The 20,778-nt window shown below is 50.7% G+C and overlaps 6 protein-coding genes across 6 annotated transcripts; 2 read left to right on the top strand and 4 right to left on the bottom strand.

Annotated features, from left to right (window-relative positions):
- Positions 1-259: 259 nt before the first annotated feature.
- Positions 260-913, bottom strand: CC1G_11383 (hypothetical protein; the record flags this gene model as incomplete). Its single annotated transcript, XM_001841168.2, has 7 exons — positions 260-298; positions 352-377; positions 437-450; positions 508-573; positions 644-660; positions 726-778; positions 841-913. 7 exons carry the CDS (start codon positions 911-913, stop codon positions 260-262), a joined length of 288 nt encoding a protein of 95 aa, XP_001841220.2.
- Positions 914-1,870: 957 nt separating this feature from the next.
- Positions 1,871-2,826, bottom strand: CC1G_11384 (U3 small nucleolar ribonucleoprotein IMP3; the record flags this gene model as incomplete). Its single annotated transcript, XM_001841169.2, has 6 exons — positions 1,871-1,894; positions 1,954-2,026; positions 2,085-2,161; positions 2,218-2,458; positions 2,509-2,617; positions 2,718-2,826. 6 exons carry the CDS (start codon positions 2,824-2,826, stop codon positions 1,871-1,873), a joined length of 633 nt encoding a protein of 210 aa, XP_001841221.2.
- Positions 2,827-3,107: 281 nt separating this feature from the next.
- On the top strand, positions 3,108-6,448 carry CC1G_11385 (hypothetical protein; the record flags this gene model as incomplete). Its single annotated transcript, XM_001841170.2, has 7 exons — positions 3,108-3,923; positions 4,260-4,873; positions 4,927-5,008; positions 5,059-5,170; positions 5,224-5,732; positions 5,799-5,868; positions 5,925-6,448. The coding sequence occupies 7 exons, from the start codon at positions 3,108-3,110 to the stop codon at positions 6,446-6,448; spliced, it is 2,727 nt and encodes a 908-aa protein (XP_001841222.2).
- An 852-nt stretch (positions 6,449-7,300) lies between these two features.
- Positions 7,301-13,722, top strand: CC1G_11386 (kinesin; the record flags this gene model as incomplete). Its single annotated transcript, XM_001841171.2, has 20 exons — positions 7,301-7,367; positions 7,455-7,712; positions 7,916-7,963; positions 8,029-8,144; positions 8,199-8,392; positions 8,477-8,572; positions 8,690-8,885; positions 9,045-9,231; positions 9,317-9,600; positions 9,667-9,779; positions 9,850-9,902; positions 9,981-10,096; positions 10,157-10,189; positions 10,262-10,298; positions 10,367-11,150; positions 11,204-13,049; positions 13,123-13,241; positions 13,296-13,382; positions 13,440-13,548; positions 13,603-13,722. The coding sequence occupies 20 exons, from the start codon at positions 7,301-7,303 to the stop codon at positions 13,720-13,722; spliced, it is 4,863 nt and encodes a 1,620-aa protein (XP_001841223.2).
- Positions 13,723-15,056: 1,334 nt separating this feature from the next.
- On the bottom strand, positions 15,057-17,084 carry CC1G_11387 (cyclopropane-fatty-acyl-phospholipid synthase; the record flags this gene model as incomplete). Its single annotated transcript, XM_001841172.1, has 10 exons — positions 15,057-15,083; positions 15,151-15,353; positions 15,420-15,550; positions 15,604-15,725; positions 15,780-15,968; positions 16,030-16,239; positions 16,301-16,465; positions 16,528-16,589; positions 16,657-16,673; positions 16,744-17,084. The coding sequence occupies 10 exons, from the start codon at positions 17,082-17,084 to the stop codon at positions 15,057-15,059; spliced, it is 1,467 nt and encodes a 488-aa protein (XP_001841224.1).
- A 2,667-nt stretch (positions 17,085-19,751) lies between these two features.
- Positions 19,752-20,710, bottom strand: CC1G_14571 (ADP-ribosylation factor-like protein 2; the record flags this gene model as incomplete). The annotated part of the gene is made up of 5 exons (XM_002911093.1): positions 19,752-20,120; positions 20,201-20,346; positions 20,406-20,422; positions 20,479-20,589; positions 20,646-20,710. The coding sequence occupies 5 exons, from the start codon at positions 20,708-20,710 to the stop codon at positions 19,752-19,754; spliced, it is 708 nt and encodes a 235-aa protein (XP_002911139.1).
- Positions 20,711-20,778: the final 68 nt, after the last annotated feature.

The following is a 20,778-nucleotide window of genomic DNA, read 5'->3' as shown; positions in this document are numbered from 1 at the left end:
GAATATCAGAACTGGATTTGGTTAAGCGCCTGTGAATTTGCGACCGATAGGAACATCCGCACCTTTGAGGCTATTCCCATACAACGCATACACTCGCAGAATTGATATAACAGACACAATTGTCATACAGAACAAATCCCCAAAGCTGCAAAATCAGAGTCATCAGCATCAGGTCAGCGGGCAGTCCGTTGCAGCCACAAGAGAAGAACCTTACAAATTGTGAAAGATGAAGTACCCTTGGCAGCTAGGGAGTTAAGTCTTAGGTCGACGGGAACTCTTCATAGCGTGCCGACACATACTACTACTTCAATGTCAGGATCGAAGGAAGATGTGATTATACAGCTGGCATACCTTGACACTATGTTTGCTCGTCGCCGCTGGGTTATATCGATTTCGTCAGACCTACGCCTCTCATCGGAGTTGGAAGCAAATCTACCAGCCAAAATAACACTAGAAGCGTGGTCAGGCACCTGTCTTGCATATAACCGAGGGGAAGCCGACACTCACATCATGAATACCAACGCCCAGTATCTCGCCAGCAAGTACGCAACTTTGGCTACACTCCATCTCGACCTGGAGTCAAGAAGATCGTTTATCCTCAAAAACCTGAAGACCGCCAGCGGCCTATAGCCAGACGACATACCGCCATATATACCGGACCTGGTAAACAGCAATAAGTTTAGGTCGTCGGAAAGCCAACGCCTTCTCAGCACGCAACAACACACCTCATCTTGAAACGTCGAAAAGACATCAAAAGTGAGCAGTGACAACCCAGCAGCTAGATTAGCCCAGCCGCAATTAGCTTCCATGTCCAAACCACGATGCAGGCATTCAACTTACCTGTGGAATAATTTCCCTCCTGTGCGATCTTAAGAAAGCTGACAAGCTGCTCGAACTCGGCCTGGGAAGCCATGGCACCCGATAACTTACAGTGGGGCAGCCCCACCGAGGGCACACATCTTTATGTACCAGCTTCACCATTTCCTTCCCGCCAGTCCCACCGAGAGAGTGTGTGTCCCAAGAATAAGAGCGCCGGCAGTTTCCACAGCTTCTGATATTACTACGCGATAAAGCGTGTCTTGTTCCCTAAGTCACGTCTTGACCAGCGCGGATTGAGGTTTTGTGGGCGATATTAGTGCCATTGTGGGTCGAGAAACACTTTGGAACACTTATCGCATGAAGTTTTACCTCACAGAGATCATTTTCTGTCCGATAAATCAAGGTAGATCATAGAAGATGGAGTTTCAGTCTCGACACCGTTTACTATCTGTCAGAAAGTCACGGATTACCCACTCTTTCACGGCAGAGAGCACCTACCCTCATCCACAAACTGGACCTGCAGTGAACGAGGTGAGCGCGTCGTCCCCGAGGAGAACGAGCTGGAGGGCAAACAGTCAGTACGACCTTCACTCTTGAGCTAAGTATACCTGAGGAATTCGAAAGGCTGGAGGTTCAAGGCCTTCAGACCCAACGGAGCGCGTATTTCAAGCCGCCGTAGCGGATCAAAGACAGCCTCATCGGACATTCAATTTCGGGATCGATGCGCCGAGGCCAGAACTGGCGAAGATGCAGTCACTTTATTGACAAAAGAAACCGATAAAGTCCAACCTCGGGTACAAACTTGGGCGAAATCGTATGTGTAGTTGATTGGACATCGAGAGGCCAAAGTGACCGTCGCAGCTCCGACTGGCTGTTGGAGGACTGGTACATCCAAACGGACGTTTGTGCCACAGATAGAACGCAAATCCCTCGCGGTCTCGCGGCGGGAAGAGGGCAAGATCCATGGTCATTTCCTCCTGGGAGCCATCTGATATGTTCAAGTGGGCTAGCAGCAACCGTCAAAGGTTGCATCGTTATGGATACTGCCAAATTAAAGCAGATCGAAGTCGTCGAGCTAGAGGGGACACAATCTTCAGTGAACAGTCCTACCCCGATCCCCAGAACCTGACAAACCTCGTCATTGTATTCCATGATGGTGCGCTTGAGTTTTGAAGTGTCAACCCAAGTAACGTAATCTTCCATGTGTCTGGGGAAAGAGCGTCGATAAACGAAGGAAACAATGGAAGATTTCTGCAGATTCAAACCTGTTCACCAGGAAAGCGGGGTCGGTTATGGTGTCGGGACCGACGCGGACATGACCCTGCTCAATAAATTTCACTGCCTGGAATCCCGTTTCGTTCAGGCTAGAAGACAGTGGAGCATTTGGAAGAGACATACCGCACTAACTGTCTCCGCCATTTTTGACATGCACATAAAAACGGCCAAACGCCGTCGACAGAAGGCAGCGACAGTGACTTTGTTTTCCACATCGCTTAGTTTGGCTGCTGTGTTTAGAATTCCCATATCGTAGAGTTTTGAGAGGAGCTGGCCCTCCATCTTTGTTCTGAACGGGTCCTGGGCTGGGAGAAGCGAGATTCGATGGGCAAAAGACCTCAGTTGTCCACAGAGTTTGTTGTATCTGCACACATTATTTTCAGGTGAATGTCAGTGAGTAAAAAACAGACATACTTGTGGTAGTCTTCCCGGTCTTGGATATGATACCTGCGCATAACCTTGATTTCTCGCAGATTGGCGTCATTTTTCCACTTTGAAAGAGTATTAGAGGAATATCTAGAATCTACAGAGCAAGACTTACATTGAGAAAATCGACCTTCTTTAAAAGCTTTTTTTCGTGGTATTTGAGTTGGCGCATTGATGATGGTGGTTTGTTTACAAACTATCAACACGCCTCTTCGCTGGGGCTCCCCCGTCGCTTGCCCAGGAATTATCCCCGGCCAACAATTTCTTCCTTCCTCCTCGTCGTTCACGACGCCCAACTCCCCCCATTTTCCCTTAGTCGTCGTCGCCGGCAGCGAGCATCACCCTTCGACGTGTCGCCATCGTCGCCTTAATTCTCCGAGAAACCATCTCGCTCGATCTTCGTGCGACCTGTCCGGCGAATTTAGCGTCGCTTAACCTCTTTTCGACGGTTCAACCGCTTGTTCATGGGCTCAGGTACCGCCTTTTCTCGTCTTCAACCTCAATGAACTCGTATTGACAGCTTCAAGATGAATATGAACACTAACCTCCTCCGGAACCACATGTCACAGTCCCAGGCGATGCTCGGAATGGGCAGTGGCCCTTTCCTACAAAACCAGGGCGACTTGGGCCAACAGCAGCTCGGCCAGGCCCCAATGAACATGTCGGGGGGCATCAACCCCAATCCAGCAATGGGCATGCTGCCGGCGTCGAACATGTCGCTCCAGCAACCAAACCAACGATTCCTTATGCAGGGTGGTCCTCAGCAGCAACTGCAGCACGGCCAGCAGCCAGGGCGCCCTAATATGATTCGACCAGGTCAAGGCCCTCAGCAGATGATCCCCGCCCCGAATGCCGCTGGGGGTCCTCATATGGCTGGTCTCAACCCTCAGGTTCAAAACGTGGGTTTCCCCACCCAGGGGATGTCAAACCAACAAATGCCCGGAAACCATATCCGACGAGTCCCTTCTCAAAGCCATATGGTCCCGCCAAATATGAACCCTGTCGTGTCGGGGGGTATGGGTATCCCGCAAGGCGTCCCGCCACCGATGCAGCATCAAGCGAACCAAATGCGCCTTCAACACCAGCAACAGCAACAACGACAGCAAATGGCAGCAGCAGCCGCTCGACAGATGGGTGGAGGGAGTCAGATGATGAATCCAGGGATGGGAGGGGGAGGAGTGGGTCAAGGGCCAGTGATGAATAGTCTGCAGCAACCAGGATCGATGGGACCTCAGCCGCACCCTATGTTCCCGAATGGAGTCCCAAACCAGCCATCTCAGCTAGCAGCATCACCGCGACCAAACTCTCTTCCGCCAAATGCGCTGGGCATGGGTTCCTCAGGTCCTCAAATTCCCGTCAACCGAGCGTCTATGACCCCAGACAACTCCAGCGCGATGGGCTTTGTGAGTTACCCTGGATCCCAATTCCCTAACAATGGTATGGGCCCCCGCGTACCTCCTCAAGGCAACCAATTTCCTTTTCAACCTTCGACGCCGGAAGCCAGTGACACATCCATGAACCTTATGAACCAAGGGACACCGAATTCTCAACCGCGTCCCGGATTCCAACCTACACCTGCCCAGCAACTACAGATGAACAACGCTAATGCCATGAATTCGACGAATACGGACCCATTCAGCGGCCATAACTTTCCTATGGCGCCTCCTTCCTCCGTCCCTCCGCGACCGCCCTCTCAACATACTAACCACGGTATGAACACTCACCCAATGGGCCCTCAGTTGGCTCCTCCGCAGCATCAACCTCAGCCAGTACCTCAACCTCCACAAACGGCCGGTACTCCTGCTTCACATGCGTCACCCCTTCCGTCAAATCCTGCCGACCAACTCGCACACCCCTCCAGGCCACAATCGCGACCACAATCGCAGCCTCAACACCACTCCAACCCGCAAATGCCCCCTCAAAGCACCCCTTCACGTACACAGACGCCACGATCCGCGCACCCTTCCTTACCTCCGAATGCTCCGGGAATGCCTGGCCAACCGCCCTCATTACAACAAGGCGTTCGGATACCGCCTCCTCCCGGTGCTGGACCTCACCCTCGACAACAGACGCCCGTATCAGCTGGCGGACATGGACCTCAACCTCCTCAAGGCATGTTGCAGCCGCAGCTGACGGGTGGTGGGCAGCAGCAGCAACCCCAGCATCAACCACAGCCGGGCATGGTTGCTGGTCCACCACCACCCCCGCCTTCTCAGCAGCAACAGCCGCAACCTGGTGGCATGGTTGTTCGACAGCCTCCGCCAGGAAACATTCCGCTCCCGCCACAGGGTATCCAGAACATGCCCGCACCTGCCCCGATGCCTCTGCAACCCCAACCCCCTTCGAGGAACCAGTGAGTACATGTTTCATAAAGTTCAAATCGTGGGGATCTAATCAGCTTGATAGATACTCGTCTGTCATTGGAAGTGGACAAGGCCTAATACGCTTGCTTCAGTTCAGCGGGATACTCTCCAGCGAGAACAAAAACGTACGTATGCGGCAACCTCACGGGGGAATCTGACTAATCCCGATGGTTAGAAACTTCAATTGTCGTGGTGGAACGATCTTGTAAAGGAATACTTCACGCCAAAAGCCGTCATGAGGTTTACGCTCTGGAAAGACAACCAAAAGAACGAAGCGAAACCATTCGGTACGTCCCTGGATAGTCCTTCAGGATATTGATACTTGATCCCATATTGGTAGAAATCAACCTACCCATCCTTCCTCGGTTCTTCCTCGTAACGACGCAATCCGGCGTCAAGTCAATGACCCTAGCGCTCGACGGCGCTCGGGAGCGGATCTACGCCCAAGGTCACGCCATTGTGGAATGCGTCGCTGCTGTGTGGACATACAAGTATACCAATGGATATACGGTCACGTTACGGGGGCCCTTAACTGCCCATGTCGTCGTCACTGCAACGAACCCGCCAAACCCTCAGGCGCCCAACCAAGGCAGTTACATGCTCAAATTCGAAGAGTTCGAATTCGACGCTCTACACCACGACAAGTATATCTCGCTAGACGCTATCACAGGCTCTCGGATGGCCGATCCCAGCCATGGACGGCAGTTAACCAACTCTTCGGCGGAGGCTCAGTCAGAGGAACAACAGCGGCAGCTGGAGGAACCACGAGTGTTGATTGACCAGGCGAGCATTCCCGGCGAGCCAGTCAACGCATTCGGTATTCCCCAAGCGACTATGCGATGTTTAGAGGTCAGTCTTTTAAATCCGAACTTAAAAGCCCCGCCTATCACCTTAAACTAATGTTCATACCGCCAGTTGGCGGAAAGTGTAGGATCTATGGCGGACCTGATTACGTTTGCAAACGAGACGAAGCTGGGACCATTAGGTATTTACTGATCGCTGAAAACAAATCGACCTCACTTTTTAATTCAGATCCATTAGATGCGCTAGCCAAGTTTGCACAACGGCTTCGCGACAATGGGGCAACCCTGTTACCTCCTACGATGGGAGCCAACCAGGTTTTCTTAAACCCAAACCTCAATAACAACACCAACAACAGTCATAATCAATCTCAGCCTCAACCTCAAATGATCACGTTAAACTCGAGTGCCCCTCCTTCCATTACCACCCCTCAACACAACGCCTCCCAAACGATCCCGCCACCTCCTAAAGCCACGCTCGCAGGTTCACCACGGACAATGCCCAATTCACCACAAAAAGAACATCGTTCTGTTCCACAGCAAAATCAAGCTGGGACGTCCGGGGGTTCGGATGGGATGGGATCGGCAGCGTCCCCGGCAGTATCGACCGCTGATACGAACACACCTCCTCTGTCACATTCTTCGCTAAAGCGGAAACAGACTTCGGATACGTCGTCGCCGGCGATGTCGAATGCTGAGGGACCGCCTGCGAAACGATCGGCGAGGAAACGTGGGCGGACGGGTACAACGGGGGGAGCGGGTTAAGCTGGACTTGATACCCTTCTCCTCCAGCGCTCTGTTTCGGTTCTTCAGTTCGACGTATTTTCGTGTATCTTTCGTTGTCGCGGGTTTTCTTCGGACATGTACTCCTTGCTTGAATTTTTCTGCGCCTGCCTCTCATGTCTTGGCCCTTTCTTTACTCCCATACGCTGTTGTGTCAACCTCGTCTCCAAGTCTGCGATTCATAGACCTGTACTGTATCTTCCGCCGTTTTTTTATCTTGCTTCCTTTCTACCCTTCTTACCTTCTTGCCATGTTCTCTCTACGTCTGATGCCCTTGCTAACGAGACGATCGACTGCTTGTTGGAGAACCATCTGATTACTATGTTTTCTTCTTCAGATCTAGTAGTTTACTTTGTGCTACATTATCTATTCTTTGCTGGCTGTTTTCCCGTTCTTTCTGCTGTTTTTGCTGTGTAATCTGTACAGTCTCGCCTCTTCACATAAAGCGCAATTAAAATGGCTTGCTCTGGTTTGGTGCGATTAGTTTCCTCACTGGTTTGGCTAAACTAGCCGTATTGCTATTAAGCTGAAACCCAAGGCCCGTCCAAAATGCGACGATGTGAACATTTTCACATTCTCGAGTGGGAGGGAATTGATGGGAGCCAAACGCGGTTGTCAAGTGGTACACGGCAGCGATCAGCACGCGTCTGGAGACTTTTGAACAAGAACCACGACATACACCGGGCGACGACCAACTTTCAGCAGCAACGAGTTTTCTTTTTTTTTTCCTCATTGTTGTCTTTGCTCAAGGCGCCTGGCCTCGTGCAGCGCTGGAACAACTTTATATTCCTCTTCTCCTAATACGACGATAATCACGAAGACCACGAATCCGAAATGGCGCCGGAGGCTGGTGAAGGAAACATCAAGGTCGTCGTGCGATGTCGGCCGCTCAACTCGAGAGGTGCGTGGGCTGCCATACTCATTGTGGACCCATACAACCTATCTGGGTCTCCGTAAAGCTATGGGACACTTATTGGAACACATACAGAGTTGGCGCGCGGCGCAAAGCCCCTCATCCGAATGCAGGGCAACCAGACGTTCCTGGACCCCCCAGAGCCAGGATCGTCCCAGGACACCAAACGAGCTACAGAACGCAAGACAATGGCATTCAGCTTTGACAAGAGTTACTGGTCAGCCGGCCCAAGGGACGAACCGGGGTACTGTTCACAGCAAACCCTATTCGACGACCTAGGAAAGGAGCTGCTGGATCACGGATTCGCAGGATTCAACGCCTGTATTCTTGCTTGTCAGTACCCACACAACCACCAAATCTCCCGATTTACTAGGCAACCCATGGCTGACTGCTAGAACCCGAACCCCCAATCAACAGATGGTCAAACTGGTACGAGTGGCTTATGATGAAGTTGTCTCAATTCAAGATTTATCTTCCCTTGTTATTCAGGTTCCGGCAAATCTTATAGGTGAGCATACCCACCCCATTTCCAATAGATTGGAGCATGCAAATCCTGACTCGGTTTCTACATAGTATGATGGGCTGTTCGTATCGCTTTTGGTTCTCCGCAATCCCAAATCATGTGGCTTACAACCGACGCCTTGTTCAGACGGACCCGACAAGGGTATCATTCCCCTGACATGTTCAGAGTTGTTCGCCCGAGTCGCACAGAAGACAGCAGAAGATCCCAACCTCACGTTTACCGTCGAAGTCTCCTATATTGAAGTATGATCAGCCACCCTCCTGCACTGGCCCGCAAGTCTAAATCAAACTCCTCAGATTTACAACGAGAAAGTACGCGACCTCTTGAATCCCAAGAACACGGGGAATCTCAGGGTCCGTGAACATCCCATCTACGGACCGTATGTCGAGGATCTCTCCAAACTCGTAGTCAGCACCTACGAAGAAATGATGAACCTCATGGACGAAGGAAACAAAGCGCGTACAGTCGCAGCCACCAACATGAACGAAACGTATGCAGATTCTCCTTCTCCTTCGCTCTGTGTTTACGTTTGGTGCCGCATTTTCAACTGACCAATTTCATATCACTTTAACAGGTCTTCACGTTCTCATGCCGTCTTCACCCTCCTTCTGACAATGAAGCGACACGATGTAGAAACTAAGATGGACACCGAGAAAGTGTCGAGAATTAGGTGAGTCGCGAGCGCGGGGGGCGTTTCTCGTCCCACTTTCCGCAGTGGGGCGCACACGCACTCTCACAGGGACCCCTCTTCGAATTTAACTGGCGACTTACCATCCCGCCCCGCCAGCTTGGTCGATCTTGCAGGATCTGAACGCGCCAACTCCACAGGCGCGACCGGCCAGAGGTTGAAAGAAGGTGCCAACATCAACAAGTCGCTCACAACGCTTGGCAAGGTTATCTCGCAGCTCGCCATAACCAGTCAGTCTGATGGAAAGAAGGGGAAGAAGGGGAAGGGCGAGGAATTCATTCCTTATCGTGACTCCGTGCGTGATTGTCGCAGGTTTTCTTCCTGTTGTTGCCCCCACACTTACCTCCGCTTCTTACGTATCTCTGCGCGCCTCTGTCTCCTGACACATTTCTCTGAACGACATTACCCGTCCCGCGAATTCGATGGTCTCCAGGTCCTCACCTGGCTCCTCAAGGACAGCTTGGGTGGAAATTCCAAGACCGCCATGATTGCCGCTATCTCACCAGCCGATTACGAAGAAACACTGAGTACTCTGCGTTATGCCGATCAGGCTAAGAAGATTAAGAATAAAGCGGTGGTCAACGAGGATCCCAATGCGAAGCTCGTGCGAGAGCTCAAGGAAGAATTGGAGATGTTGCGAGGTACGTTGAAATCGCACTTTGGTCGTTTTTGTTGCGTTTCAAGGCGTCTATTGGATCATAATGCTCATGCGTCGATTACCATCAGCGCGCGTCCAAGCTGCCAGCGGAGAAGATACCTTTGACCCTAAAGTTCCTCCAGAAAAGCAAAAGGTTACTTACCAGACCAAGGATGGCCGCATCAAAACTGTCACGAAAGCAGAGCTCCAGGATCAATTGGAGGCGAGCGAGAAGCTTATGCAGGGCCTGAACGAAACATGGGAGCAAAAGCTGGCGAAAACTCAAGAGGTCCAGAGGGAACGGGAGAAGGCGCTTGAAGAGCTCGGTATTACGGTCGAGAAGAACCTCGTCGGTGTCCATACCCCTAAAAAGGTAAAACTTGCTGCCAGCGACAGCTTCTTGAGGCTCTACTTACTGACTTGGTTATTTTGTGATTAGATGCCTCATCTTGTTAACTTGGTGAGCGGTGCATGCAGCCTGGAGAAGCAGAGAGCAAAACCTAAGCATCCTTATTTTTCTTTATCTCTCGCCTCGCCATCATTAGAACGAAGGTAATTAATTGGTTTGCTTTGTGCCTTGAGGCTTTTTCGGCCCGATAGCTAAACTCGAACAACCTTCTAGATCCCCTTATGAGCGAATGCTTAATTTATCAACTCAAGCCAGGGAAAACCATCGTATGTGATACTCAACTCCACTTCTTTGGAACTTCTATGAAACCTGAACCTCCCGAAACCATCAGGTTGGCCGCTTAGACAGTGACGTTCCGGCTGCCATACGGCTCAGCGGAGAGAACATCCTCCCAGAACACTGCTGCTTCGAAAACAATGAGGGCAAAGTGACGCTGACGGCTTTCCCTGACAGTGTTACAGTAAGTTCTTTTATGCTCCTTACGTGTCCTCCAAATGAATGTTCTGACCCAAAAATACAGTTCCTGAATGGCAAACAATTACCTCCCGATGAAGTACGTCTCTATTGATTATGTCACTGCGCTGAGATGGGACAGGAGCTAATGCCCCAACTTCACTAATCCTAGCCCCGCAGATTGCGATCCGGGTACCGACTTATTCTTGGTATGGCGATACTAATTTTACTTGAGAGAAACCTTCCAGTCCCTGATTCTGGAACTCCTTTTCTACAGGGGATCATCACGTCTTCCGGTTTAATAACCCGGAGGAAGTTCGCAAGCAGCGGGATCGTGCAACGATGAAATCCAATTTGCAGAACAGCATCTCCGCAGCAGACCTAGAGGCAGCGAGCGAGTCACCAAGGCCTGATTCTCCAACGTCATCGGCTGGGGAATTGGATCATGTCGACTGGACGTTTGCCAAACGGGAAGCGGCGTTGGCACGGTTGGGACTCGATCCCGCGTTGGACAGTCTCCCAGATGAGGACCTCAACAAACTATTCGAGAAGATCACCAAGGTGAAGACGATGCGTGACCACAACTTGAAATCTCGGCCAGAGAGCAGTTTGAGCCACGCAGGAGATGATGTTTGGAGTGAAACGGGGAGGCCGCTGCCTAGCGATGCGACCACGGATGATACGTCGCTCTATGCCGCTCCTTGGGGGAGTCCGTTCACGGACGAGCCGTTGAAGGAAACTCAGACGACTTTGGAGACAAGGTTGCATGAGTTGGATGAATCTAGCGCTGAAGAGGAAGTGGCTGAAGATCTGAGGGTCGAAAAGGAGCATATGGAACATCAGCTGCGGCTCGTAAAGGCTCAGATGCGGCGGTTGATCGACGCTCGGGCCCGGGGCGAAACTGACACAGAGGCAATGCAGTTCGAGCCTGTAATCTACACCGGAAAGCAGCTCCGACTCATTAGGAAGGTTCTGGATAGATGGAGGGCCCATCGCTCCTTTTCTATGGCTGAACAGATTTTGATAAATGCAGTGGCCATGAAAGAGGCCAATGTCATCTGGTGCGCACCTTTTGTTTCCGGTGTCTCGTCGTCGGGACTGACTTTAATTCTAGCAAGGAATTGGGCAAGCAAGTGACCTACAACTTCACGATTGCCTCTGGTGGATCCCTCGCTGCGCCAAGTTCCGCCGTTGACACAATAGCAGGACTGGACCAGTTTGGGGATGTGGCGGATCCAATCCTCACCTCAGCAACTCAACCCTCAGCGGCGGTGAAGGTCATCGACAAACGTAACAACGCCATCTACGTCTGGTCGCTAGACCGAATGCAACAGCAACTCCAGCGGATGCGCAATCTCACAACCTACATCGACCGACCATCCTACACCCAACACTTTTCGTCTGATGAGCCTTTCTTCGAATCCCCGCCTCCCGAGTATTCCTTTATTGGAAACGCGTTGATCTCACTCGCCCCGCTGTCACGAAGGTTATCGTCGTCATCGACCGTACCCATCTTCTGTCGGTACACCGCCGAGGCCATTGGTTCTTGCCGCATTGACATCAAAGTGATGAATGTCGTCCTCCCCGCCAAATACTTGAATGGTTCCTCGCCCTCAACGCGATCAAGTTCCCCAGCTCCAGGTGCTGTGCCACCAGGCAGCAAGCTCAGCTTCTCCTTGACGATAGATTCCGTAAAGGGTCTATCTTCCTACGACTTTTCTGCCGTCCACCTTCAAGTCCGACTTTCATCTTTCGTTGGACCGACGGTAGCAGCGGAAGAAGTGTTCCCTTCCAGTGCCATCAACATAGACGACTCGTCCCTCTCCGAGGTCAAATTCCGCCGAAATTTTACGATCGCCACGACTTCAAAGGTTCTCAACCATATACGACAAGGATACGCACCCATAGAATTTTTCGCTGCTCTCAAACCTACATATTTAGAACGGATGGAACGATGGGACGAAATGCGCGAGCAGAAACAGTACCGTCCCAGCCCATCTTCCCCTTCCCCTCAACCCGAAAGCCGACCAGCAAGCGCAACCCTGCCCCCGATGCGCCGATCGGAGACCGATTTTGTCGTCGAACAGGTACATGACGTCGTCGCCTGGCTGCAGGTCTGCGAATTGGGACCTGACGGTTCTTACGTCCCTGTCCCCGTTATATCCCAAGGAAGTCTTGATCCCGGCGTCTTTTCGTTGCATCAAGGCCTTCAAAGACGTATTTCAATTTCACTGTCTTCGAACTCCGGTCAACAATTGCCCTGGACAGAATTTACGAAGATCAGGATAGGCAACGTCCGCCTACTCGATCCGCACGGCCGTATCCACGACTCAACGTCTAAAGCTCTGGTCACCCTCCCCCTATTGAAAGAGCAGACACTCGAATTCAAACCTGATGGAAGTGGAGCACTCGCAGCGGAAGCCCTCTGGGATTCGAGTGTCCATAATTCAGTGCTGTTGAACAGGGTCACCGCATCGAATCAGCGAATCCTCCTGCAATTACAGTTCTCTGTTGCAGTGGATACTTGTGCTGATCCTGTACAATTCAGCATGGACCTGGCCATCACGATGCACTCTCGCGATGCCAGTCCCCCATCGAAGCTGCTCTCATTCTTCGGCTCCAGCAAGATTCTTTCAAAAACCAGCACCCTGTTCTCGGTGAAGCTCTCGCCACCCCTTACCCGTTCAGCGAAGGATCTCTGGCGATTGGACACTTCAGAGAAATACGTACGAGGAGAAGAGACGCTTGCAACTTGGAAACCTCGAGGAATCTCCGTAGTCGAAGATTACAACCGCCTCATCACCACTGAAAGGCGGGCCGCAGATGTTCAGGCCATCCGCGTTATCCTGGCTAATTCACCCCCTAAGCCATTACCTCAAGAAACGCTTGCTTGGAGGGCTGATGATCTGGTTAAGCGGTCGTTGCATCTGTGGCAGAAGCAGTTTGGTCACAAAGGCAAAGTACGTACACGACGCTTAGATCTTCCACAGAGTTCTCTATTATTCTTTGGGACGCTGACCTTTCGTGTTACAGATCGTCTTGAGTCAGGAACCTGAAGAGCCTGTGGAGACTGTCACCTCTCCAAAGCGCAAACGGGAATCGCCTTTGGAAACTCTCAAGTTCATATCGGAGACGAAGTTGATTTCCAGAAGGTTCGTATAATGGTGCCATCTTCTCTGCAATCGAGCCTCAACTCTGGGTTACAGTGATAGTGCCACGAAGAAGGGGCATCTCATGATCTTGACTGACGCTGGCCAAGGTCTTTGGGAGAGACGGTGGTTCGTGTTGAAACGGTAGGTTCCTCATATCATGACAACGGCAATGGCATGACTTATTGTTTACATCGTTAGGCCCTACTTGCACATGTACGCCCACTCCAATGAGGTCGAGGAGGTTGGCATTATTACCTTGAGTGGTGTCAACGTTGAGAGCGACCCTCTGAAGGAATCGCTCTTGGGGGTGAGTTTCGCATTGATTCGTTTCCTGCTACATTTGCTCAAGCCTCCTCTACAGAAACCATTCTCGTTCATGCTGTTCACATCCTCGAACTCCCACGGCCTTGCCGCCCCCAATCAAAAGGAGATGCTCTCCTGGGTCACGAAACTTGACCCTACACGTCTGCCTTCGACTTAACTGCAGTTTTTTCTCCGGTCTTTACATCTTCTAAATCCTAATTGCATCTATCAATATTTCACCGTTAAGTCCTTTGTCGTTTTAGATGTTTTGCTCTGATCGCTATGTACACGTTCATTTTTATACCAGATATCTACTACACAGTTTCAACAATACCCTTCATTACGTTCGGGGCGTTGCTCATCTCTATTATATCCTGTAATCAAAGCCCTTCCTGTCGGTTGTTTTCTTCGCACTTCGTCCGGGTTCACTAGTAGAAAGAGTTGTAATAACATAGTAAAAGTAATGCACTGTGTCAGATGTATCTGCCTTCATGCACTCAGATTGACATTGATAACACAAATGAACCACGGGACCTACGGATCCTGAGCTATCGCGGACCCTGTCCCTTGCCTTCGGACAATTCCCCTTAGCTTAAGGCAGTCTGACATTTGGGCAACTGGGCATCCTAAAAAAGACAGGATACCTTCCATTCTGGGAGCCGGCTGTTTGTGCGGTAGACCATGCTGCAGACATGAAGCAGACTTAGCAATATGACGTCGGTCTATGAGCCCCCAGTTTCATGACAGAGAAAGCTTAACTCAAATTCCAATCCCCATGATCATTGCAGAAGGGACCGCATCTCTTCCACTGTCACCTAAGATATACTTCTGACAGATTCGTTGCAGCCTACGATGTGTTCCGAGATGATCCTTATCTTTGGAGATGAAATTTCGATTAATAGATTTGCGCAAGCTTCTGGGAGAACCGTTACATGAAGAGCAACATGTCGACGTCGACCGCCGCTCTCTACTAAATAATGTGAAGCTCGTGCTTTTGAAAGAGTGGGAGGCTTTGTTTCGGAGCTTGACTGAACGTTGCTATTGATTTTGGGGTCGATAACCATCGCGTTAGGGCACGCAAAAGGATCTAATCTTGAAGCGTCCGACGGCATCCATCCCGGTCCTTTGCTACCCATTCGCTGAGCTCACGCTCTACACAGTTGGTACCCGAGTAGATCACACGCGGAAGGCCAAGGCGTTTAGATGACGACATGATAGATAAAAGCTAATCAATTTGCAAGTGCCAAAATAAATGCAGGAATAATGAACTATAATACAGATGTACATGCGAAGTTCTAATTGATGCTGGAAAAGATACTGTCCCTCCTAAAATAATCTATGCGTTCTAGCGCCGAGGCCGCCGTGTAAACACTTGGTAGGTTGACTGAAGTCACAGGATAGTGCGAGAGTGTTCGAATGAGTGAAAGGGTCGTTGCGTGGTCGTGAAGCATCGTTTTGATTTTTGGCGCTCGAACTCCTTAATGAAGGAAGTCGAACAAGAGGGTCGAGGATTCAGTCGCAACGTTCAGGGATGTCGTTCTGGAATGAGAAAGGATTTGCATCAGCATCTAGCGCAGGTATCGAGGCACAATGAAGCGAATCTTACCTCTCGAATGAAAGTCAACATATGGCAAGTGATATAACCCTTCGAGAAGCCAGCACCAGCGTAAGCGAAGAGGTATTGCCACTTGCGCTTGAACGACTCGTAATCGGCGTTGTCTTTCAGTGAAGGGTAATCTCTTGCAACGAGTTCTTGGGTCAAGTTTCGCTCTAGTCGACGACCCCACTCTCGCAGTGTTCGGGGATAATCTAAAGAAAGACGCGTTTCATGTTAGCCCCATATTCCAAAGACGCGTGAGTGGATGGAGCACGTACGTGCGGCGTGGTTTTCGACTCCTTGCAGAGTGAAGCGACCTTGTGAGGCGGTGTGTGCAGCAGTGATGAGGGCTGTTGCGCTGGGCAGGCTCGAATTGGGCCACATGTATTTGCGCATGAAATCTTCAGCTCTAGAGGCAAGCGTTAGTCGGGCAAGACAACCATGGATACTGTAGCTACTTACTGGTAACTCGAGTATCTTGATTCGGGGAAAGTAGAGGAGGTGATGACAGCGGCGGCCTTTTGTGGCTTGAGGGCAAAATCGACGAGTTTGAAGTAGGTGTTGTAGTACTTGGGGCCGACATGCTGTAATAGGCCGATGAGCAAAGGCGTGCAACAGGCCATGGAATGAAGACAAACCTCGATCATCTCGATGCTGATGAAAGCGTCGAAGGCGTGTTCCCATTCTGCGGGGATCTCGCGGTAGTCCATGAGATGAACTCGAATAACACCCTCCAAACCGGCCTCCGCAATGCGCTCCTCAGCGAGAGTCTTTTGTTCAATCGAAAGGGTCAAAGTATCGACCTCGCAACCGAAAGTGCGAGCAGCCTGGGGAAACCCGAAATCAGATCCCCTGAAGCCAAATCAACAGGCTGAATGATCCACTTACTTCGATAGCGAGACCTCCCCAGCCGCTGCCAAATTCGAGGATTCGATCGCCAGGCTTGACCCGTGCAGCCCGTAGAACATGGTGAAGTTTGCGAAGTTGAGCAGCTTCTAGATCTCCAGGGGTGGGTCCCAACTCTAGGTCTCCTCGAACGCCGCCTTCATTTTCACCCCACAATGCACAGGAGTACATCATCTCCTTGCTCAAGAAGGCCTGAAGAAGAGCAAAGTTTTAGCGTTGATTGCCCGTACTTGAGCTCGAAAGGAGTTCATACCTTGAACAACTCGTTCGATTGGTCGTAACTGGCAATGGCATTGAGTCGAGCCTGCGACTTTGTCTGCCCAAGGAAACTGTTGTAGAGAGCAGTCATAGCGGATGATATCCGTGCAACAGTAGACGATAGGGTCATCTCCATGCCCGACTGATTATCAAGCCATAGCTACAAAGAAGAAACAGGGTCAGCTAAAGCAAAAGGCAAAACGAGAGCACAATATGACGCACATCCATAGCACCCTTGAGACCAGTCTGAACCTCGCAATCTCCAATCATATACGCTTCACTGACTACAATGGATGCATGATTGCGTTAATGATTGACGTTATGGGTACCAAAATAGCGGGATAGACTTACAGCCTACATCACCGGAGCTGTAGGAGAAAGTCGACAGTCAACATGAGACCATGTCGTCAATATTAGAGAAGCAAAGATAGGACTCACAGGAGAATTCGCATCCAAAAGTTGTCATTGACGATGCGAAGGCGCACATCGTTGCATCCGGGTTGACGTTCCCCGTATTGATGATCTCCTTCTGAATCGGAAATGGTGAGGCGCCCGACGGTAATGGCGTCCTCGAGAACAGCCAGGATTGAGTTGCGGGCTAATGGAAGGTAAGTCAGAGCGACATCGGTGTATGATGCCGTGGGGTTGACTTTACCGAACGAAATAGTCCAAGACCTGGGGCTCAAGGCAGAGAGCAATGAAGAGGACTGCAGAGCCTTGGACGATGAGGGGAACGACACGCAGGGTGCAGAAGACGAAGGGTGGTGGTGGGCCGGCATCTGCAAGTCAAGAGGGCAGAGAGAGAGTTAAGCAAGAGAAGGCTGGAAGAGGGGAAGGTGAGAGCTGGAGAATGAATCTCTCGAAAGCATAGCCCTTTTTATTCTCGACAGCGATATGGGAGATTGAATTCGAAATTTCCCGTGGTTGGGCAGATGTGGTGGGTGAAGATCGGCAAAAATAACAGGACGCGATCTATGAAAAGTCACGGATTCGCGAAGGGGGCAAATAGATCGCGTAGGAGCAAAAGGCGTGTGCATCGCGCGCTTTGGTTATCCTCCAGGGTCGTGTCTTCAAACTCGATATGGAATATCGTCCCCTCCCTCGATGGAGCTACTCACAGGCAACTCCGGAAGGCTTCCACACGAAAGAAGCTTGATCTCATCAAACAACTCCCAAGAATGCCTGCTTTTCCAGATCCTCTTGACCTTTCCGACAGCATGGCGTAATAGATTAAGCTTTCGAAAAGGGAACCTTACCTGACACAACCAGTGCCGCCAAGGGCTGCTACAATCTCAGGATCCTCCGTCGAAATCCCACCACGTGGCTCCCATGCCGGGTTTCTTCCCTTCATGGGATTCGGGCAATCCCAGCCTTCGCTCGACCGAATCCCAGCGCCTAATCGGCACTTTATCCTATTAACCTTCACCGACGCCCGTTAGCTGCAGGGGCTTCTACCGACCCGACTTGAATTAGATATTTCCCATCCATATTGCCCAACAAATCCGTACTCACGACCTGATGTACGCGTGGAGCAGATGTTCAACGCGGTTACTCGAATGTCGTGCAGTATAGAACCCCAAAACATTCCAGTTTACCCGTCCCTCCCTGCCATCAACGCCAGTCGACATCAGTATCGCCGAGGGGTTTTCGAGACCAATCGCCTCCGGTTGACTTTTTCTCTTGATCGCTACCCATCCTTCGAATCTCGGTACGCGCCCATCCACAATCCGTCAGTGAATGCAGACATACATCCGATAGATATGTCTTTGTTTGTTGACAGTTTCTCTCGCACTGATAGAAGCCGAGTGCATTTTTTCGTCGCGTCACTTGTTGAACCATGAGAGCTCCGAGGAGCTCGAGCAACATCTCAGACCACATCCAATCATTTACAACAAGAAAGAATGAGCGCCCAACGACGAGCTGTTACCCGACTCCGATGCGCAGAAGCGGGTGGGAATGCCTACTTTTTCGGGCCACGATCGTCTTCGACCCTATGGGGAGATTGCCGCCCGTAAATAACCACCCATCAGTAAGGCGTTCTCGTCAAAATCTCAAAGTTGTCAGACGAAAAGTGAACAGGTCGAATGGACTCACATCCTTAACAGCTTTACGGACCCCAGTTCCGGACCCCGTCGAGATCTCACCCTGTTAGTGACTTTAGACAAGGATGGAGCATGTCGCCGCTCGAGGGGCATCGAGATTCTGTCATTCAACCGACAAGAAAGTCTGCGAATGAACCGATATCAAATAATTAGGAATAGGAACACCTGCGGCTGGAGCTGAGTTTACTGGCCTGGCTCGTGCATAGTCGTGCTTCATCGATCGGGGAAGTCGAAGGTAGCAAGGAAAAACTATGAGTATATCGTACAGGTTCTGTCGTCCAAAGAGCTCTGCAAAGCCTGAGTTTTCGGGAACTTGGGTTCGATCCATCGAAGGAGCGCCTTATTCAATATAACAGTCAACCTACCCATTAAACCCAACAAGCTGTCAAGCCAGCGGCCCTCCAAAGAGTTCAATGCCTTTTCATCGAAAGTAAATGATCTCGAGGGAACAGCCACTATTAGTCGTAGCGCCTATTTTTGCTCTTCGGATGAAATGAAGAAAATAGAAGGCACCCTGTTTCCCACAAAAAGGGTGGAGTGGCGAAGAGGCTAATGCAGTCAGTTACACGAGACACGGGGATCTTGAAAGTACTTACATGATCACATACCAACACAACACGTTGTCCAGAAATATATCCATACAAAGTGCACCGCTGTAGTCGTCCCTGCTCGCACTTGGAATAGGCCATTCAACGGAACCTGTTCCTCTTCAATCTACACCCCACTGTCAGTTTAAACTTGCTCGAGGATAAGATCCAACACAAATCTGCAGGTATTTTCAGGATTAGGGGGACATCGGACACCTCTGCACCTCCAGCTGACAGATGGATTGTACCTTACGGTATATCAACGGCATACACTCACCTCGCCATCGTGGTCTAACAATAGCCCTGACAACGTGATGTTTTCGCATTCCGAGAAGAACAGAAATTTCCCGAGCGGCGGATACCTCTTGTTCGATAGGTTGCAGTGGTTATGGCGGCAAATCGCAGGAACTTGAACACTTACTGCGAATAGAGAATCGGATCGTTGGTGGAGGAAGGAAAGGTAAAAGAGGGATATACTTTCGATTTCGCAAAAGACCGAGCGCTTACCTTCCGGGCTTGATGTTCAGCTCTGGCCGAAAGGAGCCATGTGAAGCCCAGTCTTCATACATTAGTCGGGGTCAAAGAGACTGTGAAAGGATAGGATTAGTGCTCAATCTGTTCGAGGAGGAACGTCGAGGCCCGGGACAAGCGATCAGTCAAGGCGACTTAAGCGAAGAGTTAGTCGACTTGGACGGGGAACGATCGAAGCTCTTCCAAGTGGATGCAAACGGCAAGATCAAAACAAGGCTCGTAACATTCATGATATCGGTTCCACAGGCTGTGGCGCACCTCCAATATTCTCGTTGGTCGGATGCGCAGTCGTGGAGCTGTAGTACAATCTGTTCGCAACATCGTTGACAACCCAATCTAATCCGGATACCAGGTTCTGACCGGTAACAGCGCTGCACGGCCAGATCGTCCAGTGGTGCGATTTGATCGAGGGTAGGTCCAATGCCTGTTGTGTGTTTATGAGCATACTATACTTGACAAGAATGCCGGTGACGGGTGACGAGAAAGGAATACCAGCAGCTACCAGAAGACTTACGTTTGAGATTTCAGAGTCATCCATCGAACCAGGTAGATCTTGCTTGTTCGCGAAAACCAAAAGGGAAGCACCCGCGAGACGCTAGGACAAGAGAGAGGAAGGGGTCAGTTGTATTGAGAAAGGGAGAAGTCAGGAGAAAAGGAAGGAAATGGCTGCCTCACGTCTTCAGTCAATAAACTATGCAACTCGCGTTTGCAGTCATGCATTCTCATGCGATCGCTCGAGTCGACGACCCAGACCAGCGCATCTGTTTGTTCAAAATAGTTTCGCCAGTACGGGCGAAGCGTTGTCTGGCCTCCAACATCCCCTACGCCGCAACGAAATCAGACATAAGCTCAACGGATCGCGAGAGAAGTCGATGCACACAGATATTGAGGGTGTAGCTGTATAGTTCACCGTCAACGCCAAGTTCTTCGAGAAACAAAGCATAATCGCGTACGCTCTATGAACAAAGGTCTTGATATTGAAGCCCAAAGTTGGACTAATCCCACTGATGTCCTCGTTGTTGAGCTTTTTGAGGATCGTGGTCTTCCCGGCGTTATCTAGGCCACTGTTCAGTTTGAGAGTCGAGACTGCTGGTTTATCGAGGCCAAGTGCTGCACTCACAGAAAGAGAATGCGCATTTCCCTTTCCTTTTGTCGATTCTTCCGTATAATAGATAATAAACCCATCGTGCTCGTCGTCAGTCGCGTCGAGATGGTCGTTGTGGATAATGAGCAACGAGTCGCGGTCGTCCGCG

This window comes from Coprinopsis cinerea (genome assembly GCF_000182895.1).
Source record: "Coprinopsis cinerea okayama7#130 chromosome 5 map unlocalized cont3.5, whole genome shotgun sequence".
NCBI classification, from domain to species: Eukaryota; Fungi; Basidiomycota; class Agaricomycetes; order Agaricales; family Psathyrellaceae; genus Coprinopsis; species Coprinopsis cinerea.
The sequence above is the reverse complement of the archived record's forward strand: the minus strand, read 5'-3'. Positions and strand labels throughout refer to the sequence as shown.